This window comes from Tilletiaria anomala, assembly GCF_000711695.1.
Source record: "Tilletiaria anomala UBC 951 chromosome Unknown K437scaffold_128, whole genome shotgun sequence".
In the NCBI taxonomy this organism is placed as follows: Eukaryota; Fungi; Basidiomycota; class Exobasidiomycetes; order Georgefischeriales; family Tilletiariaceae; genus Tilletiaria; species Tilletiaria anomala.
This window is the reverse complement of record NW_013546894.1, coordinates 1-23,311: the sequence shown is the minus strand read 5'-3', so window position 1 is coordinate 23,311 and position 23,311 is coordinate 1. Positions and strand designations below refer to the sequence as shown.

Genomic DNA, 23,311 nt, shown 5'->3' with positions numbered 1-23,311 from the left:
TGCTACACCGGCAAAGTAGGGTTGCAACAACGCTTGTTCGCCTTTGGCACTGTCCACTTTCGAGACTTGGTTGGGCGGGCATTCCCCCTCCGCCCTCTGGTCTTCGCTTCCATTCACTTCGGATGCAAACCAGCCACAAGCCGTCATTTGTCCCTACTCAACACCCGTAACTCGTTCACCCATGGGGTTTGCACCTCCTCGCAATTCGCCGAGTGGCGAGCTGAGTTCGCTACTTGGCTGACGCGGACTGGTAGTGTGACTACCGATCACCCGAGCGAGGGGGAGCGCGTCGGTGATGATGAATAGACGCGATCGAGCATGACCGTCTCGTCTCCGGCAAGCACGAATCGTGCAGCTCTCGGCCCTTCGCCTCGGTAAATTTTGCGGACGAGTTTTTTCACGGAACACGAGGCGGCAGAAAATGAATGGGAAATCCGAGCTCGAGCCAGTCTTGAGCGCGTTCTCTTCGATGTCTGCACCCACTACCGTATGCATGAGGGGGCACACTACCACGCACCACATGCGCAGGCTATGTCTAATAAGCACGCCCTATTCCAGCTCTCCTACATGCTCGGAGAGCATGTCTAGCATGAACAAACCAGACTAGGTCGCGTTTGACTGTGCATCGCTCTTGCGCGGCAGACATGAGATGTGGAGGGTCACACGAGGAGCATTACAGAAGACCCAGTGCGCATGTACTACAGATGCCTTTGGGGGCCTTGGAAGGACCTCGAGGGGATAATAGGATGTGCTTTGACTGCGATCTTGCAAATCATAAGCTAGAGTCTAACATGGAGTCAAGACCGTGACCGCGTATATATATATATCTATCGCTGTGTGTGAGGGACAGAATTGTCAAAAGCGCTTTGCCCTTGGAACCAAGAGGACACTGCTGCAGTGTTGCACACCGCACAAAGTCCACAACAGCGCTTTGCGACCGCAGCTACCTATACCATTACCACACATCACACCATGGTCAGAAGTAGTCGGAAACGCCCGAGAGATAGATGGATAGCACATCGCGAGGCTCAACAGTTGCACATGGGCTCGACGCTCATCGCAGGACTGTGACATTGCCAGCTTCTGACCAGCGTCATGTCGGGCCCCAGTGCGCCGGATCAACGCAAGCTCGCGAGCGGCGGCGCTTCTGCAAATGCATCGCGACGTACTCCGTCGTCGCAAGAAGCCTCCCACACAAGCAGTGTCGCCGCAGCATCGACATTTGCGCATGCCGAAGCATCGGGCGCTACTTTACCGCGCGACGAACGTACAGCACAAGTAGCAAGCTTGTCAACTGGTCGGACGACTGCGTCCGACGCTGCCATTCGCGAAGCAACAGGAGTAAGTGAAGCCATTGGCGACGAAGTGGCGGCCGGCACCGGCACATCCGAGAGCAGTCATGCCACTCGCGTACCCTCGGCAAGTACCACCACGCCTGTTCCTTCAGATGGCCCGGCCATGAACAGCAGTAACAGCACGACGGGAGCGACGACACACACCTGCCCGCCATCCGCAAAGTCGCGCTCGGCTGGTTCGTCACCCTTGCCTCGCACAACGCAACCGCTGCCGAGCAAGCCTGTCGTGCTCGAGTCGGCATTCGACATGCTCGATGCGCAGGTGCAGCAGATCAATAACACCCACGCACACGCACACGGACTTGGGCATGCCCACGCGGGTCCGTCCAACTCCTACAACACCTTAGCGAGCTCTCCCGGCGTCCGACACACGAGCCTACCGAACGGAACGTTGAATGGCGCTGCGCCTGCTGATCCGAGTGGGCACGGGAACGGTCACGGGCTCGAATACACGCATAGTGCAGGTGCAGCGAGCTCGAGTTCGAGCGCCATCGCAGTTGCTGGGGCTGGACCCGGGGGAGCTGCTGCTTCTGCAGGACCCGGAGGCGCTGCGGCCGGGGCAAGCAACTACGCCAACAGCAGCAGGACGCGTGTCAGCACTTCGCACTCGCCTTTCCTCAACTCTTACCAATGGCAGCAAGCGCAGGCGACGCCGCTATACGGCACGGGGCCGCCGCACAAGATCCCTTCTGTAGGGACGATTCCGTACGACAGGCATTGCATGGAGCTCACTGGCTGTGTCATCACCTTCCTCGGTCCCATCCTGCCTACCGAAGAGGAGTATCGCGTCAAAGAGGCCACCCGGCGGCAGCTTGAACGCCTGGCCGGTAGGGTCAGCCCCGGCGCGAAGCTGCTGGCTTTTGGAAGCATGGCGAACGGGTTTGCGTTAAGGAATTCAGGTAGGTACCCGCGCGTCGCTGCGCCATGCGAGTCGCGTTCGCGCCTCGTTACAAAGGCTGTTGGCTGATCCCGACGTCCCTCTCTGTCCTACCACTTGCTTCTTCGCGCGTTGCAGACATGGACCTGTGTTACTTGACGGGGAGTACGCCTGATCCTCAGCCGAGCGCATCAGAGCTGGTCGAGATCTTGGCGCAATTGATCCGAGAAGGTTGGTCTGCGCTCTCCTAATTGCTGGTCTCGCGCGCCGCGCTCACTGAGGGCCATTTCGTTCTCCATAGAAACCGATTTCAACGTGATGCCGCTCCCCAAAGCCAGAATCCCGATCATCAAGATTAGCCGATGTGAGTCGAATGCGGCTGGACCAGTGCGCAAAGCTCTCGAATAAGATCACCGATGCGACCTGTCTGCCCTTGCACTTCGCAACAGCTCCCACTCCGGATCTCCCGTACGAGATCGCGTGCGACATTGGATTTGAGAACAGGCTCGCATTGGAAAACACGAGGCTGTTGCTCAGTTACGCAATGGTCGACCCGCCTCGATTACGAACAATGGTGCTATTCTGTGAGGAGCAAACGCTGTTGTGCTTTTTTTTGTCACCCGAGTGGGACTTGGAGAATTCAACACAGCTAACGAATCGTGCACCCGGCACCCAGTGAAAGTTTGGACAAAGAGAAGAAAGCTCAACTCGCCATATACAGGGACGCTATCGTCTTATGGGTACACGCTCCTGGCTCTTTACTATCTCACCCATGTCAAAAGTAAGGCAGTCCGTCCGCTCCATTTTCCATCGACGCTGCTCCGGCATTTTAGCTGACGTTGTGGATGCGTGCACGACAGAACCGCCTGTGTTGCCCAATCTGCAACGAATATGGCCCAACCGGCCGCTTTCGCCAAACGAGGTGGAGATGAACGGCCACGACATTTACTTTTACGATGACATTGCCACGCTCCGCAACGAATGGACCTCACAGAACACGGAGAACGTCGGCGAGCTGTTGATCGATTTTTTCCGCTACTTTGCCAAAGAGTTCAGCTATTCCCGCGATGTCATCAGCTTGCGCACCGAGAACGGGACGTTTCCCAAAGACGGCATCAACTGGACTGGAGAGGTTCGTGGCCCGCATGCTTCCTGAGCCTACTTGGACGCTGATGCAAGGGAGCATGCTGACTTCTTGCCACTGCAGCTCTGCATTGAAGATCCCTTCCAAGTCGGTTACAACGTTTCACGACCGGTCACAAAAGACGGCCTCTACACAGTAAGCTCTCATCTTAGCCGAGCCTGCTTGTCATTGAGGATCGCGGCTGATGCCTCTCTAACCCCTGTGTAGATCCGCGGCGAGTTCATTCGTGCCAGCAAAATCCTTTCCAACCGAAACCAGCGTGCGTCGACGTTGATCGCCGAGCTCTGCAAAGAACGAGAGGACGGGCTTGCGCGCGCGCCGGAGAATCCACGCCACCCGCATCGCTATCCTGGTGGCTACAGCACCTTTGACTCACCTGTACGGCGCCACTATGCAAACGCAAGTGGGGTGGGAGGATCTTTCGCGTTCGAGGCGATGGCCCGAGGGCTAGGCAGGGGTCAGCAAAATCCATTGGCTTTATTGCCTACCGCAGCAATGCTGGCACCGCTGTCTCACAATGGCGGGCTAACGGGCAAGCCTGCTCGCGGGCCGCGGCGGCGAGGGCAGCAGAACAACATGTCAAGCGCAAAGAGCGATGACGGGATGCAGCATTCAGGTTCCAATACGCTCGTTGTGCCTTACAACAATGGTGGCGCTGGCGGAGGCGTATCACCTGGAGGATACGTCCTGGACCAGGCGATCGACCTGAGCGAAGAAGTGTCGGTAGATTCAGCCACACGCTCTGCGCGTTCCTTTTCGGACACGCTTGCTCGCTCCAAATCATTACCGCGGCAATCGATCCTGACGGTGGCGAATGGCATCCCGCGCCATTCCCAGCCGCCATCCCCGATGACGCGCCCACAGATGCCGACAGCAGCGCCGGGCGTCTCGCCGCCCATGACGGAGATCCTAGCGGCCATAGAGGACATGTCGGTCCAGCAGGGCGAAACACCCGGTCGACATTCTTCCATCAGCGACACCGGTGCGTTGCTACAAGACAGCCCGTACGCGGATGTCAGCACCCGCTCCTCGCCCTATCAGTACCAGACACATTCCCCTTGGACATTCTTGCAGCCTTCCATCGCACCCTATGTTCCTTACACCGGCGGCGGTGCCGCATCTGCATCTGCACGTCCTTCGGCTATGGCCGCTTCTGGCTCATCTTCACAGCAGGGTGTGGGAGGATGGGGCTCACAAGGAACAACGCCATATCTAGTCCAAGAGCCCGAGAGACTCAGCAGCAGCAGCAGCAGCCAGAACAGCAGTCGGAGGCCAAGCCATGGGGACAACGTGGCCTATGCAGATGGGCATTCCCTACCAGTGGGCGAGGGCGAAGGCGCGCCGGTAAAGATATTGCATTCTCCCCTTGCGCTCCACTCGGAGGTAATTGCAGGAAAGACACTGTAGCATAGCGGAAGCAGCGATCGCTAGATCTATCTGAATGCACATCCATCGGCATCCGTGCCTAAGAAGACCGTCGCCGTGTGTATCGTGTATTTCGAGTTAATATCCTCCTTTCGAATAAGAGCTCCGAGCCTTAGTTAATGTTCTGTCTTCGGAGTGCGGTGGTGGCGACGGCGAGAATGATAAATCACGCACCACAAACCAACACCTGAAAGCAAACTCACGAAGGGTTCACTCGCTCTCCTGTAGTGGTCGTGCAGAGAGCATGGATCCGCGCGCTACGAGCGCCCAACACTCCTGCTATTGCTGGTCCTTATACGCTTTGGGGACTGCGCTGTGCTTGTTTGTTTGAGCCTGAACTTGCATCTTCGTCGCCACGCAGCGGGAGCGAGTAGTCGCAGTGCCACAGGGTCCAGTCCCAGGCTATCTCAGCAGCATGTTTCCGTCATCACTACGGTATGCGCCATTATAGCCGTGTTCTCCTGACATAGGCGGCAACTGCCGCTGAAGACTAGCGCTGGTCCATCGAGGGGAAGTGCCACCTTCATCCGCGCCGCTCTCACCCTCGTCAGGGACGTCGGACGCGGCGGCGTGGATGTCGCGCCTCGTCGCGCTGGGGCCGGAATCTGGAAGGAGCTGTACTTCCGTGACAGGTAGCCCATCGTTCCCTACCGCGTAGCCTTTTGCTCGTAGTTGGCGCTTCTGCACGGCTGCATTATCGAGAGCGTAGTTCTCATTTGCGCTGACAGCGGCTGCGATTCGTGCGGCTCAGTGGTTGCGGAGCTTATACCGAGGCGGTGGAGGGGCGGTAGAGCTTCGAATGCAGCTAGTCGCTTGTTTTCATCGGTGTGCTCTCCCTCGGTGGAGACTTTACCAGTCACGCATCTGTCGCCCCCGCTGCTGGTGCAACGGTACCAGTTTGCCTTTCCTGCCGTGCTGCGTTGGTTTTGCGGAAGGCGGAAGTAGCTGTTTGTAATCGGCTATCATGGCGTACGCATCACTAGGCCGATCCGTGACCAGCTCTTTCCGCAGGTATTTTGTCCAGCGCGCACCGATGATGCGAGGAAGCACGGCGCGTAGAGGGAACCCACGCGCAGGCGTGATTGATTGGTCGTTGTGTTCGTAGGGGAAGAATCAGCCGTGAGTGGGGTGCATGGCTGCGCTTGGGGGGGGGGAAGGAGGAGGCATGGTGCAGCCTTTTCACTTGCGGTGGCTGCTATGACGAGGCGGGATTGCCGCATAAGTGAGCTCAAAGAACACAAAGTGGACATGCAGGCTCCGCTACCACTCCGCTGCGCCCTGGTGCACAGAGTCCTTCGAGGGAGGGAGGGAGTTCACGCGGCTGTTTTCCATCGTACGGATTTGGAAGACCGAGCGAATACAGCAGGACCTGACGGACGGATGCATCGTCCCAGACGATCGATGCGATCACGTCGTCGTCCCACTCGATACCTCCCCTCTTTTGCTTCTCGTTGAATACGACACGAGGAGTTGGCGGCGCACTTGAGCGTCGCTATGAAGCGCACTCGCTTGTATTACCGCTTCCGCTCGTTCTTCCGCTTCATTCGCACAGGCAGAAACGCAAGGCGCGGTTGAGGATGTGGCTTGACGCTGCCATTAAGTTGATGTCGTTGCAACCCTGCAATGACAGAATGGAACACAGTGATCTCCAGTGACCAGATGTCGATGGATGACTCTCGCGGTGCTCATAGCGGGTCATGATTGCGATGGTAGACTTGATCGAGGGATGCCACGGTGTCGCGAGTGACGTTGGCTAGGTCTGGTTCCTCATCGAGGGGCTGTCCAAGCATGGGATTGGAATGATGTCAACCTTTGCGGTCAAAAATGTCTCGATGAGACTATGTACGCACCTGCGATTGGTGACCGTGGAAGCCGTGCTGCTTAGCGTCCTCGACCTCGATGCGCTCGAAGGGGCTGCTAGCCCAGCGTCGGGTTTGTTGGCAGTCACTGGGGACGGTGTTCGGCCGTCTTTCGTGTTCATCGCTTCTGTGCCTGTTTATGACGACACGGCTTCGATGCAACAGAAGCAGCAAGTAATATGTCGACACTGCGGCCATCGAACACACCGTCACATTGCCAGCTTGTGTCCTCTAGGGATTCCCACCTCCACCATGGGCTATGCTATATACAGTACGCAACACATACTCCAACCACCTTCAAAGTTATGACGCACATCTGCCATATCAAGAACGTCTCGGCCGGGAGCCGCGGTATGTATCACTCGGCCGAGAGGCCACGCGATGTGAGTCTGTCGGCCGGGTTCAGATTGCAGCACGCCCCCGCACTAGGCCTGCCCCCAGACTCAACTTTGCCCGAGGGCCAAGCAAACGTGGAGTTAAGTCAGAACTTGAGTCTCGGGTTACCCTCAATATACAGACAGACATGGCAGCGAACTCCAAGCTTTTACCGTACAAGTAGGTCGGCTGTGACGGCCGCATCTCAAGTATGCTTACGAGCAGCCAGTCCGTCTCTCTACAAGGCATTCCTACCAGTTGCATGGCGCGAGCACCGTGGGGCCGTCACCGTCGAGCGGAGAGGTCGAGGGGTGCGATTATAAAAGAGCAATCTGAACTTCGCGCCTTGCCTTCTTGGTTCTTCACACTCCTCCCAGCTGGCTGCCGTCCTCTACTTGCCACGTCCAGAATCTCAAAGATAGACGGGTTCGCTTTGTAGCAGACAATTAAGAAAGGTTGCACGCATCATGGTCACCCGCATCAGCGACAGCGAATGGCACGGGGAGGACATCCCCTACGTCAAGCAGGGTAACCTTACCTCCCTCCTCTTCTCCTCTCCCTTTAGTCATCTGCCCAACACAGACCCAGACAGGTTCCCCGACTGGACCTTCGACGGGCATGAAATCCCTCCGCATTGCCTTTTTCTCGTGCATGATGGGACACATGCAAGCGTGACGCACGAGCGTGCCTATCATGATATACTCCGTGTCGCTCGCAGCTTCCACGAGCTCATCGGCAAGCAGCCGGCACCCTTTCCTGCAACCCACCGAGGAACGAAAAGAACCGCCGTGTGGTCTCCAGAGACGACGGTGCTGCTGCACATTCCAAACTGTCTGGCCTTCCCCATTCTCCTCCTCGGCGCAACGGCAGCAAAATGCACCGTGTCGCCCATCTCAACGCATCTCCAAGTACCAGAAATCGCCTACCTCCTCGCATACGCTCGACCGCATGTTATCATCACGACAAAAGGTGCAAGCGAGGGCGAAGGTAGGATTCGCGCTGCCCTGCAGAGCATCATCGACCGTCCAGAGCCCGTGGGCGAAGTTACAGCAGAAGAAGGGCAACGGTGGGCGATCGAGTTGGCTCACACGTGGGATCGCTCCGCAAAGCAGAGCACGCTTCAGCGCGGCGAGACGCTGCCATTCGCTCAGCAGCGCGTATGGCTCGTCGACCTCGCTCGCACGGTTGACTACTATGGCACCAACACCAACGCCGCCGGCATACCCGCCGCAACGCTCGACAAGCGCGACTGGACTAACCTCCTCCGCCCGATCGGGCCAACGCACAGGCTGCCGTTCCAGATCGAGGTCATGCAGCAGGATGAGCTCGAAGCGCGCGCCGCGGTCCTGCTCTGGAGTAGCGGCACGACGGGCAAGAGCAAGGGCGTCCTGCTTAGCCATCAAGCTCTCATGGCCGAAGTGTACAGCCAGTGGAGCGCAAAGCTTTCGACCGGAGTCTACAGAGGTGCCTACGGAGGTGGTGAGCGCTGGGTCGCCCTCGCGCCTTGGTGCCACATTTATGGGTGAGCGCTTGTTTCTGCGCGTGCTCCTGTATGCATGAATGGGCAATACGTGAAGGATCTTTGAGCTGACGCTTGGCCTCACACTTTTAGGCTTGCTACATTCCTTCTCTCAGCCATCGCAACCGGCGCAACTATCATCCTACCCCCTACGCCAGAGTTCCACCTCGAAACATATTGTCGCCTGCTCGAAAAGTATCGCGTTACGTTCGCTCACATCGCGCCTGGTGTCGTAGTCGCGTTGAGGAATTCTCCACTACTGGACCAGGACTCCAGCAAAAATGGACGCGCCATCGATTTTTCGAGCGTCAAGGGCTTTGGAACGGGCGGTGCACCCATCCCGTCGAGAATTTGCCTAGATGTGTGCGAGCGCTCGGGTGGAAAATATGTCCACATGGGCTACGGTAGCACCGAGACTGGTGGGGCAGCGTACACTGTGTGCCCGTCCATCCCCGCCGAGCAGCAAACCGGCTCCAGCCCCGGTTCTTCACGCCACGCTGCGCTCGCATCGATGTTCAATTGGGGCTCGACGGGTGTGCCGCTGGCCAACAAGATGATACGCATCTGCCCCGCGGAAGGCGCGACATCGGACTCGGTGCAAGCGCGCTATGAAGAGTACCGGCTCGCAGCGGACAAGGTGCGGGAGGCGGGCGGGAGGGCCCCCAGCAGCTATTGCGCACCCGGCGAGATCCAGATTAAGGGCCCTGTCTTGTTGCTCGGCTACCTCAGTGGCGTGTCCTCCTCCATCGGATCGGCCATCGATGCAAAGCTGACGCGCGGGGCGTTCACCGCGGACGGGTGGTACAAGACGGGCGATGAGGGCGTATTTGACGCGCACGGCAACCTGTGGATCACGGGCCGGATCAAGGAGCTGATAAAGACCAAGGGCGGCTTCCAGTGCTCACCGCCGGAGGTCGAGGCATGCTTTGCACAGCACCCAGCCGTCGCGGACGTCGCGTGTGTCGGCATCTACGATCCGCAGGACGCCGCCGAATTCCCGTTGCTGTACGTCGTCCCCAAAGATGTATCGCTGCTTCCGCAAGAAGGAGCTGCTGCAGAGGACGCTGAGGCGGAGGCAAAGCGGGTCGAGCTTGTGCGCGACCTTGCGCACTTCTGCGTCGACCGATTGACATTCTACAAGTGGCCCAAAGCTTACTCGTTTATTCCGGTCATCATTAAGAACCCCGGCGGGAAAATCCTGCGCAAGGACCTGCAGGCGCTTCAGACGAAGCGATACGTCGCGCCCAGGCACCGCCAACGGACATCCACCTCGTCATTAGGCACGAGCGCGAAGCTATGAACGGAAACAGGATGAGGCACAAGCAGGCTGCTGTATGTACCTCCGTGTACGCGTGAGGGGTTCTGGCGCCTTGTTTGCGGTCACTCTCCAATTCTGATAACACATAAATCCGACATTATTCGTCTGTCTCTGTCCGTCTGGTGTGTATGGCTTTAAGCGACTGCGTATGAGTAAAGCGGTGAAAGGTCAAATGCTCTCTTCGGTGTGTCATCGAAGTGGTCCTCTCTCGGCTCTCGCAATGCCGCGCGTCGTGACCTTAACGCGTTTCCTGAGCAACACAAACCCGAGCGATGCCGCTTTGATACTTCTACTTGGTGTGCCATGCACACATTCGAGCTCTGGGACTGCGCACGCCATCCGAACCCCGTAAAAGCGGCAAGTGTGCCACAAAGGCTGGCCGTCGTCTCCGATGAGGAAGATGCGGTCCATGTCGCCGGAGAGTGCCGAGCATTGGCTCAAGGGGTTCATCGCGCAGGATCAGTCCAAGGTGCTGCACAGGCTACGTCAGATCCAGCTCAACAAGGCAGCCAGCACGACAGCCGCAACACCGGAAGGCACCGGCAACTCGTCGTCTAGCACCTCTGTTCCAACTTTGGACAAGGGAAAGCGCGTTGCAGCGCAGCTTTCTTGGTCTGGCACGAGACTTGCGTGGTGCAGAGGATGCACGACCATTCGCACCTTTACATTCGAAGACCCCGTCGTCGCTGCAACCTGGGCATGGTTCCCAGGTCGCGCGACTTCGCAAGGAGCTCCTTCCCTCAACGCGTCTGACACCAAGGGCAAAGCCAAAGCCAAAGATCCGACATCGGAACTCTCGCGAGCCCTCTGCGTCCTTTTCAGACACAAGGTGCACATCCTTTTCATCAATTCTGGCGACGACTATGACGTGCCGCTCGCGTTCAGTGCAACAGGTCTGTGGGCCGCGAAGCAGGGTATCTACATTCAAAGGCAGCTGGAAACGGAAGACTACAAACTCCAGAGCGTCGAAGGCGCAGCAGCAGCCGAAGCAGCTGGGCAGGACATTCTCCCCACTGTCTTTCACCTTAATCATGCCTTGCAAGACGTCGGGGGTGTCTACCGAGCAGAAAAGATCACCTGGACCACCTCAGGCATCGCAGCGCTGCATGGCCCTGCGCGACCTTTTGCAGATCTCAGCGAGAGGATCCTCTACGTGGGTGGCGCGGAAGGCGTAGATGAGCCTCCGCTGCTGGCCACCAGATGCTGTGATGACGGCGCCGTGCGCATCTACTCCTATACACTGGACGATTCGGAACCACAGCGAGTGGCGCCCACACTTTCCCTCACTGGGAAGCAAACTATCTCGACAGCTCCAGCTCATGGCCTGTCAGAAATGGGCGGGGGAGCCCAGCCCCAACCGGCATTCGCCAGCAAGGACGAATCACAAGACTATCCAGGCGACGTCAGTGATTCGCAGCATGTAGCAGAGACTTCACTGGATGCCTCGACCCACTGGGCACGGAAGCCGCCTCGCAAGAGCGCCAGACTGGAACACGACCGCAAGGTCAAGTACTACGGTGCACTCTCAGGAGAAGACGCTCTGGATCGCAGTAGGCGGGTCAATTGGCTTCAAGGCAGCGAGCTGCGCATCACTAGTGCGCACGAAAGTGCAGGTGCCACGGACAGGTCCGGTGTGATCAACATGATGCAAGCAGAGGATCTTGCGCAACTAGCGGATGGCATGGCGCGACAGTCGCAAGGCGATACGATCATAGAGGATAGTACTCGCGGCGCTTTCACAGGACGACCCAGCCTCGGACCTAGACAGCCGTCGGGACGTCGTTCTTCACGGCCCATAGTGCCTCTTGCTGCACGCGGCGGTCGACAGTCTTCAGGTGCTTCGAGGCAGCCAAGCGTTGTACTTGGCGACCCGAATTTGTCACTCAACGTCAACCTCGATCCGCCACGATCTGCTACCGTAGCCCCATTGAAGCCTTCCTCGGATGCGCTCGACGCCGCTCGTGCGCACAGTGTGCCAGATGGCATGCACGATATGGCTAGCAGCTATGCTAACGTCGCTTTGCTCGAGCAAGTCGCGTGGGACAAGGACAATGGGTGAGAGCATCTGAAGGGCCCGCATAAAATCTGGCGAATGGTCTTTTGATACATACTGGACGCCGCAGAACATCGATCTCTGTGCGTCTGCACCAAAAAAATGCATGCCATTTTCTCACCTTGAGTTCGAGCAACCGGCAAGTGTGTAAAAAAGTCGAACTAGCCCAGGCAGCTGATGGCACCAAGGGATGGAGCTTGGCGCCTGCCAGGCCGTCCTGTGCATCACCGCATAATACGTCTCAGGAGCTGGATTGCCCTCTTACAGCCATATCTTTCGCGGCTATCGATGCTGTCATGGATAGTTCGGCCTTTCGCGGTCGGTTGCGGACGGTTCGCGAGCAACTGCGATCCGAAATCGACCATTGTGGCGACTCACTTGACTGGGCCGCATTCTGCAAAATTCTCACGAATCGAACGCTGCAGCAAACATCAAATCAGGAAGCTCTGGCGCGAGCCTTAAGCACGGCTGTCTTAAGCAGCCGTGCGGTCCTTCCTCCGCTCAGCGAATCACCTCCGATCGTTGCCGATTCCATGCAACGCAGCGAGATAGACACGCAAACCCTGAGGGTGATACTCACCTCCCTTCACGTCCTTGGGCAAGAGATGCGTTTGGACACGATTCTTCAGGCAACGCTCCTTCGATGCCTCGCCAGACTGCTCGAGCAGCTTGGCCGCGTGGTCCAGAATGCACCCCTCGTCGTGTACTGGGCTCCACTTACCAAGGAGAACAATAGTGCAGGTGAGTGCTGCGCTTCAAAGACATTGGAAATAACAATCTGAGACCGTGTGGCTTTGCTCTTCAAGTTTCGCCATGCAATTACGACCGTCTTGACTATTTGGACTTTGTACGTGCAGCTTGCGCGGCAGGAACAAGCGGCACCGACCTTTTCTTCGATTGGTGCTCGTCACTTGAACTTACGGGCGAAGCAATCGAAAAGATGCGATCTATCTGCTGGAGATGTGACCTTGCTGGGCGTGCGCTGCAGCACCTGGCTAGAGGACAACCCGCATGCGATGCCAGCTGGTTGGAACAGCTCTTCGTGCATCTGGGTCCGGATATCTTCCAGAGGCTCCCAGTTGCTCTGGCCAGGCCACTGAAGGACATTATGCGCTACAAAAATCAAAATTCGGGCGATCTGTCTGTACTCTCTGGTTTGAAGGGCGATTGCCCGCTCAGCTTTCACAAACCACGACCGATTTGGACCTCAAATCATACCCAGATCGACCTTCGATTCACCGAAAGCGACCTGAGATCGTTGCCGCAGAGTGAGAGCGTGCACCTGCCTTTGGTCTGTGCTCAGCTGTTTCCCAGTGATCTTCGCCTGCAAGAAGTAGCACGAATGCTTGACACGTCCAGGGCGCAATCCGTTCGCCTTGGCAAGCGCGATGGAATGTGAGTAACTCGCTAGCCACGCGATTGTCACACAGACTCAGCCGTAAATACTTGCAGTGAGGAGACGAAGGCTTCAGAGATGCTCAAGGTAAGGGGCGCGGTCAATCGGATCAAGGCGACAAGTGTGGGTCGGGGGATGTTCTTAATGCGCAGCAGACCCTTCTCGCCGACAACAGTCTGGAACATCCCCGGCCTGGTCGTCGAACTGCGAACAGCGGCTGGTGAGAAGCTGACTCCGAATGCTGCTGTACGAGAAGGTGCCGAGATGGAATGGCCAGACTTCCATAATGGCGTCGCCTCTGCGCTGGAGATGATCCATGACGGCCACACGTTAGACTCTCACTGGCTCTTTCATGGTCAAGGGCCTTCGCCCAACGCGACACATGCTGGTTTTCTGCTCGGCATAGGTTTGATCGGAAAGATCGCCGGGCTGGGAAGGGTGCACGCCTGGCGCTATCTCATCAACAGACACAATCTCACCAGCGTAGGTATCATCCTTGGCCTCGCGGCGACATTTGTTGGTACGCGTGATCGCGTTGCTTTTACTCTGCTCTCAATACAGCTTCCCTCGTTCCTCCCAAATGACTCGGCGGCTCTCAACATACCTTTCCAGACACAGGCAGCCGGTCTCTTGGGAGTCGGCCTGATCTTCTTGGGCAGCAATCAAAGGTCGAAAGTGGACACCCTCATTCGTGACATCGTTCCACCCGAACCCGAGAGCAGAGACATTCAAGCTGATTACCGAGAGGGCCATGCGCTTGCAGCAGGTTTTGCGGTTGGCCTCATTATGCTCGGCAGAGCTCAGCAGGACTCGATGGAAAGTCAAGCCGATCAAGACATCGTGGCAAAACTTCAGCAACTGATGGCCGGTATGGGGCTTGATCAGAATAGCACATCAATGCATCGCCTACACAACATGGGTGTTACATCGATCCCCGCGACGATAGCCCTGGCTCTCATCTTCCTGCGGAGCAATCGTCAAGACATTGCCAGTAGGATCAGCATACCTCAATCCGCCGAGACGGTGGACACGTTGCGACCCGACTTCTTACTTGTCCGGGCACTCGCCAGATCACTCATCATGTGGGATGCCGTGCAAGACTCTGCGGAGTGGATCTGTTCGCAGCTGCCTCCATACATGAGGGATCTTAAAGTGACTCAACTGAACGCGTCACCGACGGAACAGGCTGTGCAGTTGGCATACCTAAACATGCGCGCAGGCCTGTGCTTTGCTATCGGACTCAAGTATGCCGGAACGGGCCCCGGAAGCAGAGCGGCCACCGTGCTGCAGCAAGTGGTCAACTCCATGACGACCGAGGCTCGTGTTCGACGTGGGTGTCCTTTCGTATCTCCCGTCGAGCATCCAACACTGACCATCTATCCATATTCGCAGCGGTGGGATACTTTGGCAAGGTCCGCCTCCACGCACTGCAAGCTGGGCTAGACCTTGTCAGCTTAGCCGCTGCTATTGTGATGGCAGGAAGCGGAGATCTGGGTCTGCTTGCGTCTTTGCGTGCGCGTCATCACAACATGAATCTCAGCTATGGCAACCAAATGGCGACGCACATGGCCATCGGAATGCTGTTCCTCGGTGGAGGCCGCTTTACGCTAGGCTCATCGGACAAGGCCATCGCTTGCCTCTTAATTGCCTGTTTTCCTCGTTTTCCGGTCAACTCGAGCGACAATCGAGCGCACTTGCAAGCATTCCGGCACCTGTGGCTATTGGCGGTCCAGTCTCGCTTGGTGATTGCCCGTGACGTCGACACACATCGGTCTGAGTGCATAGCAATCACCACTCGCACAGAGGGAGACTCTGCTGCTACGGTCAACACCCCTTCGCTGTTGCCGCCATTGCGCACGAAGGGCGAGGTAGATTTGGCGGAAGTGTCAAAGCGACACTGGAGCGCCGATGGTGTCCAAGTTACGGCGCAAACCAGTCAAAGCGAGACAATCCTGCACGTGAAAAGCAGGTTCAACGCTTCCAGTCACACCAATTCAGATCCAGTGCGACGGTCTGTTGTGCCAGACAGTGAACGGAGGCATTTAGATGCGGCGCTGGAGATATCGTTGCTGCCATCACTTGCCGGGCAGCAGGTCGCCATGAAGCGCTATCGACCGATCAATCCTCCGAGTCGCATTCGTGCCCTGCATCACTTCTTCGGCGGGACAGAAGAGGAAGGGTGCGCGCGCGCTATGGTGCAAGGATCAATTCGTGCCGTTGCTTTTGACATCGACGCCGACAATTGCCATCTCCTCCAGGCTCAACGCGCAATCGTTCACGTGAGCGATACAAACGGCGTTGCCATCTCCACAAATTCTTTGCAACTTGAGCAGGGCAGTAGGGGGTCCTGTGTCGAAGTTGTCGACGATGCCTTGCTGTCCGAAATTGCTTCGACGCGCGTTCCTGCACCATGCAAAGACAACCTTCAGAGGGTATCTGAGCCTCTTGCCGACCGGCTACGTCAAGAGCACCTCGCTTCTGAGGACCCCAGTCAAAGCGCTATATTGGCCAAATGCGCATTGGTCGTCGCAGAGCTGGTTGCCACATCGCAGCACCATAAGGCATCGTCGTGTTTGTAATCTAATTTAGCATGTCTATCGATCTGCTTGCCTACAAATACAACGGTGATTTTGGTACAACAGTAAGGTGAATTTGGCGAGAACTTCTGGCAGATCTCAAGCAAGGTGGATGCCCTCTTCGTGGAATGCAGCCAGTAGCTTCAGAAGATCATCAATGTCCAGCTGCGCGGCTCTGGAATTGGTGTAGCCCGTGTCTCTGAGCACGTTATCGACAAGTGAGGCAAAGGACACCTTCGGATCGATTTCCTTTTCCTTTTCAGCACACCACGTCCTCCAATTCTTTTCCATCATATCGAGCACACCTCTCGCACCAAAGAAGCATGCGCGAATCTGCTTGTTGCGCCTGCTGAATACGATCCGCGCCAGGCCGTCGAACTCTTCGAAGCGAATTTGCGGCGGTGGGTTCAATGGCGTGATGCGCACGACGCTGCTTTCGACCTGCGGCGGTGGTCGGAACGAGTTGCGGCTGACTTTCATGATGTGGTCGACTTTTGCGTAGAGCTGAACGTTAGCGCTCAGTCGGCACCACAATGCGGACCCAGGGCGCGCCAGGAGGCGAAGGGCGAACTCGCGCTGGAACATCAGGATCGCGACTCGAAAGAGGGGACGATGAGAGAGCAGCTTGAAGACCAGTGGCGAGGATATCTGCAGGGGCGGCAAGGGTGACTGTCAGCATCACGCACATTCTGATCAGCTTCTAGCCGGACCACGCACTTGATATGGTGTGTTGCTGATGCAGACGTCAAAGTAAGGTAGCTCTGTCTTGCAAAAGTCTCCAATGATAACCTCTAGTTTTCGTCGTTCGGGTCTATAAAAGAAGCGTCTGTCAGAAGGGAACGCATGTTCTCGTCCCGAGCATGAAGGAGCGGCTCACTTTCCCTGCACACGCTTGTTGAGCTCGGCCGCCATGCGTGGGTCCATCTCGACGACGACGGTCTTCTTTGCCTTTTCGAGAATGCGAACTGTCAGGTTGCCCGTGCCCGGACCGACTTCCAGCACAGTTTCAGTCGACTTGAGGTTGGCCTTATCCACAATTCCTTGCGCAACGAGTGGATTCTTGAGGATGTGCTGCCCGAATCGATCAGTGTTGAAAATGGGGTTCTTGGTCGTATTGGATGAGTTGGCCATAGAGCCCGAGCCGCCACCGCTGGCAGAGCCGAGGCGAACGTCGCCGGCGGCCGGTTGGTGCACACGGCTCAGCTTGGATGATATGGCTTTCGGCATTGTGGCGAAGTCACTTGTGCCTAAGCTTACTGATAGGGATCTTCGTCAATATAGGGAAGCAAGTGTGCATTTGGATCATGGATGCCAGATGTTTGAGTTCGCTGAATCACAAGGAGAGAACACGATTCACAAAATTGAGATTCACAACTTCTCCCACACGGCGCCGTGTGGCGAAACAAAAAAAAAGATAGGGTCGCGTTCTTGTTGCGATTCGGTGCAATTTCAATTCGTGGCTGTTGTTCGTGACTGCCGCACACGCCACTCAACCCTTCCAACCTTTGTTGAATACCTATTGTAGATGCAGCTACCAGTGGGATTGTTGGGTATTCAGATGGCATTTAGTTATAAACAGATGGAGACGAGATATATGTACGTGTAGAGCGAAGCTTCAGAGCAACTCTAGATGCACTGAGCGGAAGCCCAGGACGCCGCGTGCCCGCACATCTACATGCAGCTACGCTTTACCAAGGGTGTCGGCCAATGAGAGGGGCGAAGACGACGGCGACGGGTGCGGCGACCTGTGCAACATCACCTGCCTGCGCCTGGAAACCAGGAAACTGGGTGTGAGAGGGTTTCCAAGAACTCAGTAATATCTGTATCTTGCCGCGTCTCTTCTTCTAGCCGGGTGCAGCGGTTTCCACATGTCGTTGTTTCCTTGGCAGTCCTTGCACACCCCAACTTTGCCCGTACAGAGTAGACCTTGGGACGGTCCACGATTCCCAGATGGCCATGTGTTCATTCCAACTATGGCGCAATTCTTAAAATAATGATGAAGTGGCAAAGGCGAAAATACATAATGTTGCAGCATTAGAATGAAAAGTGAATGCGGTCCATTTCGCATCAAGAGTCCATCAATGCAACTGCGAGTGAAACAATGATGAGCTCGTGTTTCTTTCTCTCCAGCATCAAATCGTCCATACGCAGCAACTTCGTCTCGCGCACATCGTCGTCGATCATGCTCTCCCCTTTGTCTCCCGTTCCGATGCGCGGTAGGATTCTGACAAAGCTGTGTGTCGCCTGGTGCACGCGACTGACCTCGCCGAGATGCGCCTCGCAATAGTCGACCGTGTCGTCATACCGGATCGCGGTGCAGGTCTGACAGCGAAAGACAAAACCAAAGCTGCTGCTGATAAAGGGACATCCGTCGACGTCGCAGGCAAGATCCTGTGGCATGCGTTCCGTTTCCTGCACGCAGCGCAAATGAAATGGTCAGTCGCCGTCCGCTGTAATGTCCAGCTTCCGATGAAGACGAGCATGAACGCACGTTGTGGAAGAGGAGCATGCCATTTGGATGATGCTGTGCGACGAGAAAATCGTTCTCTTGTGGTATCACCAATTCAAATATGCCTTGCTGCCTTCTCCAGAGCAAAGTGTGCTTAATGCCCTCGACGGATACGACAGTGCCTGTGCCCTTTCTATCAAGCGTGGCCCACGTCTTGCCCGAAGCGTCCCGGATATTCCACCGGTAGCGGTGCATCAGATGCCCTCGGCACACCCTGGCCACCACATCGGATGCATCGTTGGTGCGCTTGACGATCATCTCATTCTTTCCCACTTTGTCCGTGCCGCCGTGCTCGGCGTATTCGGCCGTGAACAAGATCGAGCCGCGCCCGAGGTCGCATGTGCAGTCTCCGCGTTCACTGCAGCGACATGCGGACGCGAGCGTCGCTGCGCTGGTCGAGTCGAGCTGCTGCGGTGTGAGCGCTTGCGCAGGTGACGGCAGGCGGAAGTACAGCGCGGTCGTAGGCTGCGACGCGTCCGCGCGGTCGAGCGAGGTGAGGTAGAAAGGCTTAGTATGCCACCGTAAGCGCAGCCCGTTCCGGAAGAGGCTGCCGTACGATGGCAGCAGAGCATGAGGATTCGCATCGGCCGGTGCGTAGCTGATTTGGTTGTACAGCGGCGACGGCCCAGCTGCGCCGTCCACCGCCGCGCTGTTGTCAGGGAGGAATGCCGCATAAGCGGGGACTGGGTCTCGGTCTTCAGGTAGGCGCGAAGGCATCTTGGTCGTCGTAGGCGAGTCGCGAGAAAGAACCACCAGACGTCAGCTGTCAAGGCAGGCTCTATGTGATGTCCAAAGATGTTCTTTGCGGGTGCTCGTCCTTGAACGGCAGATATTGAGGTTAAAACAGTGCTCTGTAGTGCACCTTGTATATGGAACTACTCTTTCTATCCTTGCACCCCATTGTCGTCCGGAGGAGCAGCAGCAGCGGTACGTGGTGCATAGTCCACTGCTCCCATACTCGTGCAGTGCTCCTGTCGGTGCGACCTGATCAAGTGGTTGAAGAGTTCCTACGTACATGCATAAAACTACAAACGCTCTTCTCATCTGCTCTCGCTCACAAATGCTGTTCGCAAGCATGCAACGCAGCACGGCAGAGCGCTCCTTGTGATTGGACACTATTCACATGTCCACTCCTATGGGGTTTTCGAAAAGGGGGTGGGGGTGATTGGGTTGGTGAACCTGGAGGGAGTTGAGAGGCGTTGTCGTATGTCCGTCTCTGTCGGGCTGCGCCGCTGGGTGTATCTACTCGGAATTCGGAATACAGTTTTAGCCAGCCTGCTGGACACTCGACTCACTGGGGCAGGCGGTGGTGGGCGGACAGCCAGGCAGCAGACGACTCTTTTTCTGATCGCTGAAGATGACTTGACTGCATGCATCCCGCACTCTTTGACTCTCTCAACAGTCAACTGCTGCTCCAGCGATCTAATCAAATCACAGACTAACGCTTTCTTTGAGTAATTCTCGTCAAATCAACCACAGCCATCATTCATTGAATTCACATTTCCCGTCCACTCGGTTTCTCTTAAACCCCCTCCATCAAAAGTCCCCGCTGGGTGGGAACCACAAACATTCTCGCGCACCCCGTATACCCTCTTCTACTGATGGCAACGCTAGGATCTATCTACTACTAGAATGGGCAAGACTTACAAACGCTCCCCCCCTAAGAAGGGAGGCGCGCGCAACGATAATCGTGAGTCTGCATGTTTGGCCCCCCCGGTCGCGTGAGAAGCAGCTGGCTGGCATGGAAAAGACCGCGAGAGATGAGAGGGAAAAAGGAACAGCACACAGCACACAGGCCACGTGCCTCACTTCCAAATCTCATCATTTCCGCCACCTTTGCTATATCACTGGTATGCGTGCCCATCGAATACAACACATAACATGGCAACGCAGGGCCATGGTCAGCCTGCCAAATGCAGTCAATGCATGGCTGGGCGTGGGATGTTGCATCTTTGCCACTTTTGCTGTCGTGTGAAGCCGTGGGGCAAAAGCAATGCAACTCGCTTTGTGGGCATGCCCCCCCCTGTGGAAATGGCCTCAGCGCGTCGTGGAAACAAAGCATCGCTGACAAAAGCCCCCACCCTGCGCCTTCCCGTGACAATCTCTCGAATCAATAATCCATTTGGACATACGCCTGGACGCGCTGCGCAACGGCTCCATGCACACAAAACCAACACACAGAACGCATGACTCGTAGCAAAAAGTCGAAACAAGTGAGCCTTCGCCGTTGCGGCTTGAGGCTCCACGCTTCACAGTGGTATTGACGGATTCACATCCCCCACGGCCTTTGAAATGGAGTAGCTAACGAATGGACTTGAAGATCCGGCCCAAGTCGAGAGGGATCTCAATGCACAACTCAAGGTCATGGGCCTTTACGCTGCTGACACGGTTGGCGATGGCAACTGCCTCTTTCGGTGAGGGAGCTGCCGAGAGTAGGAAAGGCGCTGTTCCCGTACTCACTACCGTCGCTCCAAATTGTTCACAGGGCGCTTTCAGACCAAATGTATGGCTATCCTGAGCTTCATCTCGAGATCCGACAACAAGTGGGTGTCGCTCTTTGCCGGCAGCAGGACATGTCGAGGCTCCCTTATGGCTGACGGCGCTTGAACACTTCGATGCTCAGATATGTGACTTTTTGGCTGCACGTCCTGATAGGTTTGCCGGCTTTGTAGACGGTAGCTTTGACCAGTACATCAAGAACATGAGGGAATGTGGTGAGGCGCACAGTGCTGCTCATGGCCTGGAGGCAATCTCTAAATCGAGCTTGCAACCCATTTTTGCAGGAACCTACGGTGGACACCTGGAGCTATCAGCATTTGCGCAGCTCAAACTAAAGCACATCAAAGTCGTCCAACCGGGCTTGGTATATGTCGTGTCGGGTGTGGATGAATCTTCCGAGATGGTCCGAGCACGGGAAGAGAAGGAGAACGAGCGACGCACGGCGCAGGAAGCGCTTCTACCTGGCTCAGAAGGACCACCGCCGAGCGAACGAGAAAAGCGGCGACTGCGCAGGGAAGCCAAGATGAAGAAGAGCGCGAGCACCATAAAAGATGCTACCATCATCGCCGGCAACGGCGACTCATATGGCGTCCAAACGAGCGCTGAACCTCCCAACGAAGCAGTTGCGGCAGCGGACACAAGCAGCGACGCAGGGCCGAGCACACTCGCTGCTCCACGCGCGCCTGTCGAGGCCTTCGGACCGCTGTATATTGCTTACCACAACTGGGAGCATTATAGTTCCATTCGCAACCTCGACGGGCCTCACTGCGGCTTGCCAAGGATCAAAGAGGTGAGCATACGCTCGTGCCTGACGCAAATGACATGCCATGAATTTCCACTGATGTACAAAGAATCTGTGCCCACCTGCCACAGCGGCACATTGACGGTGCGTCTCTTTCACCTGATAAAGGCAAGGGGCGCGCAAACGACAGTGAAGTCGTCTCGGACTTTGATGATGACGATGTGGCGACCGATGCCGAAGCGCTCATTCTTCAAAGCTGTCCGGGCCACTTGCTATCCGAAGTGCGTGCCTTGCTGAAGTCGCACAATAATGACTTTGACTCTGTCGTCGAGATCCTCATCGCCAAGGACGCCGAAGAGGAGCAAGAGCTGGACGAGTCGTCCCCGATGGCACTGAAGGATCGGTCCAGCACTGGCACTCCGGCCTTGGGCGGCGCGGCATCGGTTTCGGATCCAGTACCATCCCAAGACCCGCCGCCGCCGACAGGGAGAGCCGAGCAACTACGCGCCGACCATCTTCGTGATTGGCGGGCGGCTACGCCCTCGTCAGTCGATACGACCGTGACGCACAGCAGCACCGAATTCGGGTCCGTATCCACGCACGCTACGACCGACGAGTCTGGGGCTGGCACGTCCTCTGATGACTCGCGTAAGCTGCGCAGCGCGAAACGCGCCGCGTCGTCCGACGCGATGACCGCTTCATCCTTCCGTGAGAACAAACGTCGATCCAACAGTCCGCACAGTCCAAGAGCGGCGATAGCGGGAGGCGAGGAGGCGGAGGAGGGAGGTGCGGACAGGTCGTGGTTGCCAGAAGAGCGCAACATGTTCGCAGAGGTCAGCAACGACGCGTCTGCCATCGAGGGCATCCAACTGGCGTCGGCTGTGGCACAAGGCAAAGGTGCACACTCGCATGAGCAGCTCTCATCAGTGTTAGCACCGGCCCTGAGCCAAGCAGATCAGCTGAGGCGCAATGGCGTACAGACCAAGCGTGAGAAACGCGACGATGCCAGGTCACGCAAACGTGAGCGTGAGGTGGCGAAGGCACTCCAGCGCAAGGCGCAGGCGCAAGGGAAGCACAGTGCTACCGCTACGGCAACCATTGCTGGTACCGGCACTCCAGCGATCAGCAACAAGGCCGCCGTAGAGATGCGAGGTTTCCGTGAACTTCACATTTGAAGCTTATTAACTACTCGTGCTTGCAAGCTCGTCTAGTCCAAAACGACGAACACGAGTGCAAACCCTCGTCGATCATCCGCATTACCAACACATACATACATTGCATCTGTACTCTACACACCAATCTGCATAGCATGGCCCTATACGTTCTCGCTCGCTTCTAAACTGAACAAAGCTAGCGTGGAGGCTTATGGCTGGCTGTGAAAGTAGGCTGTAGATTCTTTGTGAGGATTCTGTTACGCGTTCAATGTCAGTGGTGGACACACGTGTACGGTGTGTGCGGCCACGCAACACCCTTCGGACGTCCATTTGTGATATCCGTATAATCCTTCGTGTGTACCATGCAATTTATCATACATGCGCCAATCAACAAGAACTCAGATACCCTCCTGTGGCAACGGCTTGAGTGGCGCTGCTGCAGCTGCTCCTATCTAGCCATTCCACCGCTTGCAAATCGCACCATCCAACATGGACTACGGGCCGCGATAG

General features: G+C 56.6%; 7 protein-coding genes across 7 annotated transcripts; 5 read left to right on the top strand and 2 right to left on the bottom strand.

The window, feature by feature from the left end:
• The first annotated feature begins 1,490 nt into the window (after window positions 1-1,490).
• On the top strand, window positions 1,491-4,996 carry K437DRAFT_31654 (uncharacterized protein). Its single transcript, XM_013385068.1, has 9 exons — window positions 1,491-1,819; window positions 2,134-2,254; window positions 2,371-2,463; window positions 2,534-2,596; window positions 2,682-2,816; window positions 2,909-3,013; window positions 3,093-3,364; window positions 3,440-3,511; window positions 3,584-4,996. Exons 1-9 carry the CDS (start codon window positions 1,751-1,753, stop codon window positions 4,781-4,783), a joined length of 2,130 nt encoding a protein of 709 aa, XP_013240522.1. The 5' UTR covers window positions 1,491-1,750; the 3' UTR covers window positions 4,784-4,996.
• A 2,212-nt stretch (window positions 4,997-7,208) lies between these two features.
• On the top strand, window positions 7,209-10,026 carry K437DRAFT_276432 (acetyl-CoA synthetase-like protein). The gene is made up of 2 exons (XM_013385077.1): window positions 7,209-8,557; window positions 8,648-10,026. The coding sequence occupies exons 1-2, from the start codon at window positions 7,503-7,505 to the stop codon at window positions 9,852-9,854; spliced, it is 2,262 nt and encodes a 753-aa protein (XP_013240531.1). The 5' UTR covers window positions 7,209-7,502; the 3' UTR covers window positions 9,855-10,026.
• On the top strand, window positions 9,974-12,076 carry K437DRAFT_31535 (uncharacterized protein). The gene has a single exon (XM_013385067.1). The coding sequence runs from the start codon at window positions 10,264-10,266 to the stop codon at window positions 11,929-11,931; it is 1,668 nt and encodes a 555-aa protein (XP_013240521.1). The 5' UTR covers window positions 9,974-10,263; the 3' UTR covers window positions 11,932-12,076.
• A 1,509-nt stretch (window positions 12,077-13,585) lies between these two features.
• K437DRAFT_228915 (uncharacterized protein) lies at window positions 13,586-15,174 on the top strand (the record flags this gene model as incomplete). The annotated part of the gene is made up of 2 exons (XM_013385076.1): window positions 13,586-14,651; window positions 14,714-15,174. Coding segments are annotated over 2 exons (1,527 nt in total), but the record flags the coding sequence as incomplete, so codon positions are not given.
• A 726-nt stretch (window positions 15,175-15,900) lies between these two features.
• On the bottom strand, window positions 15,901-17,205 carry K437DRAFT_259605 (putative rRNA (adenine-N6,N6-)-dimethyltransferase). The gene is made up of 3 exons (XM_013385075.1): window positions 16,775-17,205; window positions 16,615-16,708; window positions 15,901-16,545 (listed from the first exon to the last, which is right to left on the bottom strand). The coding sequence occupies exons 1-3, from the start codon at window positions 17,122-17,124 to the stop codon at window positions 15,997-15,999; spliced, it is 993 nt and encodes a 330-aa protein (XP_013240529.1). The 5' UTR covers window positions 17,125-17,205; the 3' UTR covers window positions 15,901-15,996.
• A 679-nt stretch (window positions 17,206-17,884) lies between these two features.
• Window positions 17,885-19,547, bottom strand: K437DRAFT_276429 (uncharacterized protein). Its single transcript, XM_013385074.1, has 2 exons — window positions 18,389-19,547; window positions 17,885-18,309 (listed from the first exon to the last, which is right to left on the bottom strand). The coding sequence occupies exons 1-2, from the start codon at window positions 19,121-19,123 to the stop codon at window positions 17,965-17,967; spliced, it is 1,080 nt and encodes a 359-aa protein (XP_013240528.1). The 5' UTR covers window positions 19,124-19,547; the 3' UTR covers window positions 17,885-17,964.
• Window positions 19,548-20,301: 754 nt separating this feature from the next.
• On the top strand, window positions 20,302-22,962 carry K437DRAFT_259603 (cysteine proteinase). Its single transcript, XM_013385073.1, has 6 exons — window positions 20,302-20,619; window positions 20,708-20,820; window positions 20,892-20,949; window positions 21,030-21,120; window positions 21,190-21,695; window positions 21,779-22,962. The coding sequence occupies exons 1-6, from the start codon at window positions 20,593-20,595 to the stop codon at window positions 22,820-22,822; spliced, it is 1,839 nt and encodes a 612-aa protein (XP_013240527.1). The 5' UTR covers window positions 20,302-20,592; the 3' UTR covers window positions 22,823-22,962.
• Window positions 22,963-23,311: the final 349 nt, after the last annotated feature.